The sequence below is a fragment of the Cygnus atratus genome, chromosome Z (genome assembly GCF_013377495.2).
Source record: "Cygnus atratus isolate AKBS03 ecotype Queensland, Australia chromosome Z, CAtr_DNAZoo_HiC_assembly, whole genome shotgun sequence".
Lineage (NCBI taxonomy): Eukaryota > Metazoa > Chordata > Aves > Anseriformes > Anatidae > Cygnus > Cygnus atratus.
This window is the reverse complement of record NC_066396.1, coordinates 2075262-2084854: the sequence shown is the minus strand read 5'-3', so window position 1 is coordinate 2084854 and position 9593 is coordinate 2075262. Positions and strand designations below refer to the sequence as shown.

General features: G+C 45.9%; 1 protein-coding gene across 7 annotated transcripts; it reads left to right on the top strand.

Annotated features, from left to right (window-relative positions):
• Window positions 1–857: 857 nt before the first annotated feature.
• ELAC1 (elaC ribonuclease Z 1) lies at window positions 858–6596 on the top strand. 7 transcript variants are annotated; one of them, XM_035560098.2, is made up of 5 exons: window positions 859–909; window positions 1175–1996; window positions 2857–3035; window positions 4565–5032; window positions 5650–6596. In XM_035560098.2, the coding sequence occupies exons 3-5, from the start codon at window positions 2879–2881 to the stop codon at window positions 6111–6113; spliced, it is 1089 nt and encodes a 362-aa protein (XP_035415991.1). In that variant the 5' UTR covers window positions 859–909; window positions 1175–1996; window positions 2857–2878; the 3' UTR covers window positions 6114–6596. The 7 variants fall into 7 exon arrangements, with proteins under 7 accessions (XP_050572579.1, XP_035415991.1, XP_050572576.1 ...); XM_050716619.1 differs by having other exon boundaries at window positions 1175–2384; XM_050716621.1 differs by having other exon boundaries at window positions 1175–2565.
• Window positions 6597–9593: the final 2997 nt, after the last annotated feature.

The window sequence follows — 9593 nt, the reverse complement described above, 5'->3', positions numbered from 1 at the left end:
ACCTATGTAGAATTTCTGTGAAATCACCCAAATCACCCACATTTTTTTACTTTTAATTTTTTTTTTCCTTGGTCTGCTTGATTTTTGTCCCTGGTAAAGGATCAGCAAACCAAGCAGGTACTTGGACTGTAAGCAAAGCGATTAAAATTTTTCTCTCGGAAGTTTTTGTGGAACATCTGGCTGTTTCACAGCACTCTACACTGAGGCCTCTAAGGGTCTGAAGAATCGTTAGACATATTTTAATAGAGAAAAAAGAAGTCTTAGGTGTAAGAGGCCTGTGGCATCCCCTGGCACAACTGGGACACTGCGTTTTGGGATGGGTGCAGGCTGTACCTTACAAGCAGGTGTTGTGGTGTGTCATGTGTCATCGCACCTGCATTGCTTTCCAACGTCAGGGTGCTTCATCTAGGGGAGAAGACTTCATCGGGCGGGTAAAATTTGGGGTGAATTACCAGGTTTTAGGTGGGTTGTTCACCTAGGGGAGCTGACTTCATCGGCGGGGGGGGAAGGGGGGATATTTGACGTGAATTACCAGGTTTTAGGCGGGTTTTTGTGACTATTTGTAAGGATTGTTGCTGAAACGTGTACGACAAACTGAAAGCTCCTTGTACACGTCCCTCAGTGCACAGCGTTGGCAGCGTGCATCCTTACAGAGGAAAACGCAGCCTGCCGGGTACCACAAGCAGGGCCAGGAATCGCATAAAAACACAACTTCCACAGTCCCCAACGTAAAAACCCCGCTGAGAGCACGGTGCCACACCGCCTGGCCCTCAGCAAACCCCATAACCCCAAGGGGTTGGCGATAGGGGCCCCGCTCTCCTCACGCCCAGGCCTCGGGGGAGGCCCCGCCGCCGGCCCGGCCCCACGGAGCGCGGGCTCCGCCTGCCGCCGCCGGGGCCGCCCGCACGGGTAGGGCCGGGGCCGGGGCCGGGGTCGGGGCTGGGGAGGGGGCGAAGGGGACCCCAGATAGCGGGGGGAGCCTGAGGGAAACCCGAGGGGGTCGGCTGGTGCCGATCGCGGTCGTGGCTTTCATTTTGTTACTCTTATGGCGCGGTGCTGAGGGCGGGTAGAAGGCTACGGAGGTGCTTGTTAACCACCCTTCCCCCCCCCCCCCCCATCCCTCCGGCCACCACACGAGTCTAAAAGCCCTCTTTCTCCCCCATTTTCCATTCAGAGAAGCCTCAGGACAGTCTATTCACACACGCTGCCCGGATTCGCTTTGCAAGAGGCGGCCCTGACTGGGAGCTGGCGCGCATCTGGCCGCCGCTCCGGCGGATTTTCTAATTAAAACTTGTCATACCTGTAGTGTTGCTCCCGGAGGAACCTTAATCGCCCTCACCGTGGCTTTTTTTTTTTTATTATTATTTATTTTGCCTTCTCCTGCTTGAAACTCCTGAAAATGCTGTTTCACGCCAGCCAGTCTGGGGCGAGACGCCGAGCGCCGCAGTTGAAAGGAGAAGCGAAGCCAGGCAGTGCCAAGCATGGGCTTTGAATCCTTCTCGTCACACAGTTATGAAATATAAGTGGTTAAACTTTGATCCTGCGTATCAGGAAAGCTGATCTGAGCTTCCCTGGCTTTCCCGGAGCCTCTGCCTGCTGCTGCTGGAAGGGTACAAATGCACGGTGTAAGGCCCCAGCCCAATTCCTTCTCTTTTTCGGCTTAGAAAGTATTAATCCATGCAACATCCTCATATAAAGGAAGAGAAATCTGTAAGTCTGCCTTCTGGGGATGCGACGGATGCTTCTCGTTCCCTCCCACCCCCCAAAGCCAGCTAATTGCGTGCTGCATCTCGCCGTGCTTCGGAGAGCCCCGTTAATGCAGTGGTGAAGGAACAGCTCGCGTGTGGACGGCTGTGGCAGCTCCTCCAGAAAAAAAAAACAAACCCGAGAAGGTGGCAGAGCTCTGGTCTTGAACGGTACTTGAAGCTCTTTCAGGCCCAGCACTGTTGAGGAACCTGAAGGCTGAGGTTGAAGTGGAAATACATCTGAAAGCGAGGTAGAAACTAAGACTGGAGCAAACATATTCCTTAAGGGAGGATGTCCTCGGTCTCAGTCACACAACAGGCAGCATTCAGAAGATTGTCCGGCTCCTACAGACGGGCTAAGTTCCTTATTCAGACGATGGAGCACGTAAATGAACAGCTCCGTGTACAGCAGCTGTTGGTGCAGATCGTTCTGCAATAGGTGTCACTTGATCTATCCACAGCCTGGAAGCAACATTGCAGAAGTAAAGCAGCAATTGCTCTCAAGGACATCGTTGCAAAGGCAAAGGAAATCCGTGCACTCCTGCCTCTTGCAGTCTCTGAAAGTTTTTTTCGAGGGAAGCGAATCCTTTCCCTCTGCAGGGCTGGGCTGGCTACTTCTGAGGTCCACAACTTGGAAATGTCAGCGGTGGTTATTTGTTATTAGTCATTCTTAAAAGGCCTTCAGAGGAAAGCGCATGCCTTTGGGCAGGGAAAAATGGTTGAAGGGACAGTCATACACCCGGAGAACAGGAAAATGTCAAGTTTGAATAAAGGGAAGGAGAAATAATACTGATTTTTAAGATAAGATCATTTCCAAGTGGTTGGTATATATTTCTGTAGGTAATGAACAAAGGTTGCATCTTAGGTTTGGGCTGGATGTTTGCAGCCTTTCACTGACTTGAAAAAGAAGTCTGCCTTTGACTTATTTTGTAAATATTCTGATGTCTGAAATTTGTATCCTACTCCAGGAAATTTTTACAAATATTTTTCAAGGGAAGGGGAATTTGATCCTCACTCTGAAGTACGTCGGGTGCCTTCCCTTAAAGCAAAAACATTTGGTTCTTTCCCAGCATAAATACGTATGTTCGGTGACTTAAAATCTCTCTTTCAGGTGGCATATCAACACAATTAAGATGTCGATGGATATCACTTTCCTCGGAACGGGCTCAGCGTATCCCTCTCCAACAAGAGGGGCATCAGCGTTAGTGCTTCGCAGAGAAGGAGAGTGCTGGCTCTTTGACTGCGGGGAGGGAACTCAAACACAAGTGATGAAAAGCCATCTAAAAGCAGGTTAGTGCTGTTGAAAGGGGAAAAGTTTCGTGAGATCTAAGCAAAATACTTTGCCTTCGTGCTCATGTTACTTGAATACATAACCAAACAGGCGCATCTGCGTATGGGCGGCAGTTGCTGAACCTGCCGTGCCGTAGTCCTTGATTGCTCTACGCTGCAGAATTGTGTTTGAGAACCAAACTCTTCTGAACCAAGCTCTTCCGAATTAATTTCTTCGGCTTTGCAGTTTCAAACAGGGAGCAGAGACTGGCTTTAAACTGGCACGGTTCTGTATTTGTCTGAAGAGACAATACCTGCTGTGAATCTGCCTGTCAAGAGGTATAAAAAAAATAAACAAATAGCTTTTGTTTTCAAGTAAAGTTGTGTGCATGCTCGGCAGCTTTATTTTGGCACATCAAGTAGAAACCCGACTTATCCTTCAGTCGTCGTGCTTTGGTGATCTACATCAACAAGAGCAAACTTCTGACTCTCGCAAGCAGGTTTTAAAGATGGAATTATCAGTTTATAAACGCAAAGGTAACCCTCTGCTCCCTCAAAATCTGAAGCTGCCGGGGGATTTAGTGTACGAGTGAATAGGCCGAAGTAGTGATCATTACTAAATCGTTCTTAAATCAGAACAAATACGTTTGGTCTTTTCCATTGGTTAGTTTTAACAGATGATAAAAATGTTAAAACAGCTGCCAAGGGTTACTGTCACACAAAAACTGTGGTTTTTTGGGCTCCCTGACATCTTTCTGCCCACAAACTGCAACACGGGAGATGCTGCACATTTTGGTGGTTGCCCACTTTGCAGAAAAGAGCACCCAGGAAAATATAAGCTGGCTGCTCAAATAAGGGACAGCAGGGTAACTGGAATAATATATCTGGTTGTGGTGTCATTTTTGTTTAAGTATGACTTCCCTGGAAGGAGAAGAGGCCACCAAAAGACTTGGACACCAAAGGACACCAACAAACTCAGCTGGGACGTGAAGCTCAGATCTTTATGTGCAATTTTTCAGCCATTTGAAACAAACCAGGAGGGAACTGTGAGGTTCTTGCTTTTTAAAGAACTTTGAAATCAAAACTGGATGCTTTTTATTTTGATTTTTTTAAATTTAAGATCATTTCACGTGCTAAATTCCAAACTAGCAACGGCACAGATTCCGCCTTATGTTTCATTAGTCCACAGTTTCCATATAATGCATCAACCACTTTCTAGCACTTATTTGCATTTGAGTATGGCAGACGCCACCAGTCAATTCTGTTCCGTGCTTTTAGCACCTTTTGTTTAGCAGCAATTAAAACTTTGATCGCAGCAGCCTCTTCTTGACAAAACACTTGCAAGCCAAAATAAGCTTTGTGTTGAAACTCATCACCGTGGTGGAAAAAAAGTACTTTGTGGTTTAGGATTTAGGTCTTAAACACTGGTTTATTTTCATTTCCCCCCATCCTCTTTTTCCACCTCTTGCCGAAAAGAGATTTAATTTCTGTGTTCTTACATTTTTCAGTTATTTTGCTATCTTTTTTTCCCCTTCTGTTCTTTTCAATAGGCAGAATAACCAAGATTTTCATAACTCATCTTCACGGTGACCATTTTTTTGGGCTTCCCGGCCTGCTGTGTACGCTTAGCCTCCAAAGTAGCCCTGACCCAAACAAACCAGCCGTCGATATTTACGGACCGATCGGACTGAGAAACTTCATCTGGAGGACCATGGAGCTCTCCCACTCCCAACTTCTCTTTCCCTACGTTGTCCATGAGCTTGTCCCTACGCGGGACCAGTGCCCTGCAGAAGAATTTAAAGAATTTTCTGATTTGGCCAGAGACGAGGTATCTCCCCAGGAAGCCCAGGGGAGAATTCTCCACCTGGATCCCGTGGAAAACTCTTACTTGCTGTTTGACAACGAGCAGCTGGTTGTGAAAGCATTTCGCCTGTTTCACCGCATTCCTTCCTTTGGCTTCGTAGTGGAAGAGAAGCCCCGGACTGGTAAACTCAACGTACAAAAACTGAAAGACCTTGGTAACTTACTACGACTTATTTTACCTCTTTTTAATGTTTTTAAATGCCTAAAGGCATGTGTTCAAGCTTAGCGACTCCAGCTTTCAGCAAATTTAACACCGTGGGGTTCACAGGCAGCTGAAATCTTTTTCTGACAACCTTTCTAGGGTTTCTGTTAAATCAGGGCTGCTGCGTCGCTCTGTAATCCATTCCGATTCAATCTTCTGTTTTCTAGCGAAGAGGTTTTAATACGTTTATACCACCGCAGCAAGCTGACTTGGTGTGTAACACCAATGCCATTTAATATCGCCGCCTGTTCTCGCTCTAAGAGGAGTAGGCAAGCTCAGAAAGGCTTAAAAAGCATACTGTGGCTTTCTGAGGAAGGTATGGCAGTGCGTTTGCATGAATTTATTGATTTTCATATGAAGAATGTGACTTTTCTTCAAAAGCACTTCCCGATAAGGTTACACGCTCTTTAGTTGTACGAACTATATGAATTGTCGGTTGCTGCTTATATTGAGGTCGTGTTTTTTCAGTGAGACAGCTCTACACGTAGCGAATCTCGTCTTAAGTGATATTTTTTTTTCGACCTAGCGCTCACCACAGTGCTTACGGACTCTTTTGCCTCTCTTTGCCAGGAGTTCAGCCAGGTCCTTTGTACGGGAGACTGAAGAATGGAATGGCCGTCGTTCTAGAAAACGGGAGAACGGTTTCTCCTTCAGATGTCTTAGAAGACCCTATTCCTGGCAGAAAAATTTGTATTTTGGGGGATTGTTCGGGGGTGGTTGGAGACGCAGCCGCGAGGCTTTGCCGCGAAGCAGATTTGCTGATTCACGAAGCCACGCTGGACGATACCCAAGAGGAGAAGGCCAGAGAGCATGGCCATAGCACTCCAAAAGTGGCATCTGATTTTGCCAGGCTGTGTAAAGTTAAGAAACTGGTTTTGACTCACTTCAGCCAGCGGTACAAACCAGCTGCGCAGGTAGGTGAGGGAGACACCGATGTCACTGAACTGAAGCGACAGGCAGAAGCAGTGTTAGGTGGTCAAGAAGTAGCGTTAGCCGAGGATTTTATGACAATAGAAATCCCAATGAAAAAGTAAAAACAGCGGTATTAGGGAATTCTGTAGGAAGATACAAAGTAGGAGGGCGCTGGAAGGCACTTAAAAATAACGGTAGGGTTTGTCGTATCCAAATTAATTCACTTCTGTGGCACGCAGGGAATAGTTGCAAACGGGAGAGAGTATCAGGTATAGTGATCGTTGCTTTTGTAAAGCAAGAAAAAAGGATCCTCAAACATCTGGAATTGGGAAGAGATGTGTAGGTGGCTGCTGCAGGCACCTCGCCTCTCCAGGGCAGGCGCAAGCCCGGGGGTTTTGCTTAGACTACAGGTTCCTAGAGGAAAGCACCGTCTTTAAACAACCCTCTGGAAGGTTCTGCGCCAGAATTCAAAGTATTTTCTCTGCTGGAAGCCTTTGAATAACATCTGTTTCAAACTTCCATGCAGCATTTTGTACCTATTTATCTGATTTCTACGCAGGAGGACTGTCGCTCTGAACCCAATAAAGCATTTCTAGCTCTGCCAAGCACTTGTAACCGGTGGTGGTGTTCGAATTGAAGGCCTTTCATAACACTCCCTTTACAAAATCCCTTTGCATACGAGCTTTTCTCATAAATAAACACAGTTTGGGCTTCCTGTCAAAACTGGATCACTCCGAATTCATGTAAAGGTCTGAAGTTTGGGCTCCGTTTGCACACCTCTTCCCCGCGTCACTAAAGTTTTGAAGGTATGCTCTGGAAGTCTTTTGGCGGGTGAAAGCAGTCTTCCCTAAAGCGCTCCTCCAAGTGCGTTTTCAAAGACGAATTCTCCTGATAAAAGCATATTTCTAGTTGTAGAAATACACCTGTGGGAGGAATTTCACCTGTTTCTGCAATGACTTTATTCCTTTATTCCTTTATTCCAGTTAAGGGACGCGTAGACCAGCTTTAAATTTATGTCCTTTTCTTCCCCGCCTCAAAACAAACCAGAAGTTGGAGCTGCCCAAACTTTAGCTCAATTTTCTGGTCAAAAATTAAATCGGTCTATTTTGAAAAATGACCAGCAAATATGTTTCCCTTGCTGTGGGTTCCTGAAAGCTGAAACACTTAGTAACTTTCTAATAAACATGTACAAATTTGGCAGGTTTTGAGCTGGTGAGAGAAGGGAGTTAAAGTTTGCGTATAAATTTTCTGTACTCTTCACATTTTCTTCAGTAAAGAGTGTACTTGGCTGTAGTTAAGCAACAATCCAAAGAAAAATAGGAGTGTGGTTTCCTAATATTTGTCTAAACTACTCGAAATAAATCGGATTCTTATCCCTATCCTTCTGTAACTCGGAACTGAATTACACCAGCATTAATGTTTTGTATCTGTGCTTAAAATGCATAAAGGAAGCCTTCGATTTCTTTAACAAATACTTAGCGGGAAGAGTTGCGAGCTTGAGGGAGATGACTTCTGGAGCAGAAACCCATCGATCTCCATGACTTCTCTCCTAAAAATGGTGTAAAGGAATCACAGAATTACAGAATCACAGAATCATCTAGGTTGGAAGAGACCTCCAAGGTCACCGAGTCCAACCTCTGACCTAACACTAACAAGTCCTCCACTAAACCATCTCACTAAGCTCTACATCTAAACGTCTTTTGAAGACCTTCAGGGATGGTGACTCAACCACTTCCCTGGGCAGCCCGTTCCAATGCCTCACAACCCTTTCGGGAATGAAGTTCTTCCTAATATCCAACCTAAAAGCCTAAAGACTACACGGTAGCACGTTCTCTCCACCCAGAAATTGTTTTGCTTTTGGAAGATGGATAATACGCTGGGCGTTCATAGAAGGTGCAGAGACCTAACATCACACTCTGCTCTTTGTAGCGAAGAGCTGAGCAGACTCCGTCCACTCCACGATCCCAAAGTGGGAGAAGAGCGGCGGCGTAAGAATGGTTTTATTTGGGGTTAGGAGAGCGAGGAGAAGAATGTCCCTAAGTGAACCAGAAGGCCAGGTCCTCCGCAAACATTAGGTCAAGTATGAGGTCCTGGCACAGAGTTGAGGTGTCCGTGCTTTTTTATGGCCATTTCTTCTGCATGGGCCATCAAAAAAGGAAATGCAGTTTTTATCTGCAAGTTACCTGGCCTATATTAAGGCCAGATTGACTATATGGCTGTCATTTTTACAAACAGTTTCTTTTTTTTGGACGTTGGTGAAAGAGCTTACATTCAGTGCTGGAAATTCCTATGGGTTTTATTTAATATATTTTAGTATTGGTAATCAAGTTAGAGTCGTCTCTTTTTTAGCAGACCCGTGTGGCTCTGCTTGCCACGGTCCGCTGTTCTCTGTGTATAAATCTGGGTGCTGAATTACTTCATCAATCTGCCTGCCAGTGAGACTCGGATTGAATTAATGGGAATACGTGTGCCAGTGAGGACACCAAAAATTCGGACCGAAAACGGTCTGTTTTCTCCACGAGTTTATCTTCCCATCGACCATTTGCTAATTACTGGAGCACAAAAAATCCCTTCGCATTGAAACGTATCTGCCCGAGAGTCTTTGGTGTGATAGCAGGTAAGCGATGGGATAATCCGCTCGGAAGCTCGTTAGTGCTCCAGATGGTGATTTGGGCCATCTCAGACGGCGAGAAATCCCACGGTCTTGACTTCCCATTTTCGTTTTCGTCTTTAGATGCGTTCAAAGTTAAGAAACACTTCACCCCGGAGAGGAAAAAAAAAAAGGGAAAAAAAAAAAAAAAAAAAAACCATGAGAACCTGTGCAGCTCATTCTCGTTTTAATCCTAATAGGCACGTCAAGGTGCTGAATTTCTCCCAGGCGCGGGCGAATGTTCTGGTGATGTGAAGGCGATTTCTGAGCTTTAAATAGCTTATTTTCAAAATTTCTTCCGCTTCCCTGGAAGGGTTCCCCTAAATTTGCTTCCCTTTTAAGCTGGTACCAGCAGAGGGACGCGATAAATGGCAAAAACTGCTTTTTTATATATACGGGAAATATATATATATATATATATATATATATATGGGAAATAAAACAGGAGGTTTAGCAACAGCAGAGGCAGAACAAGTTGCAGGAATTTGATCAATTTGGCGTTTTGGGCTTGAACATGCCCCGTTAAACTGATCGCTCCAGCCCCGGCTTTGGGTATCGGGGGAAATGTTTGCATTGAAAGGGGTTTGTAGGGACGGGGTTTGGGGTTTCGTGGCCGAGCTGGCAGCTCGCTCACGCCTGCTGCTAGGACTTTGTGGAAGCCTGCTCTGAATTTCCTTACACCCGCTTCCCTTTCGCCTGCCCCCTTACAAACAAAATATCGCCCCTAAAGACGGCTGCCCTGTGGAAAGATGCCCCAAAGGCGGCAGCATGGGCCCCAAAAGCCTCAGCCCCTGGTGCCAGGTGGCGTTTGGTGGGGTGCCTTTGTGGGGTTTTGCATTTATGGGGCTTGAATTTGAAGGGTTTTTCATTTATGGGGCTTGAATTTGAAGGATTTTGCATTTATGGGGCTTGAATTTGAAGCATTTTGCATTTATGGGGCTTGAATTTTCGG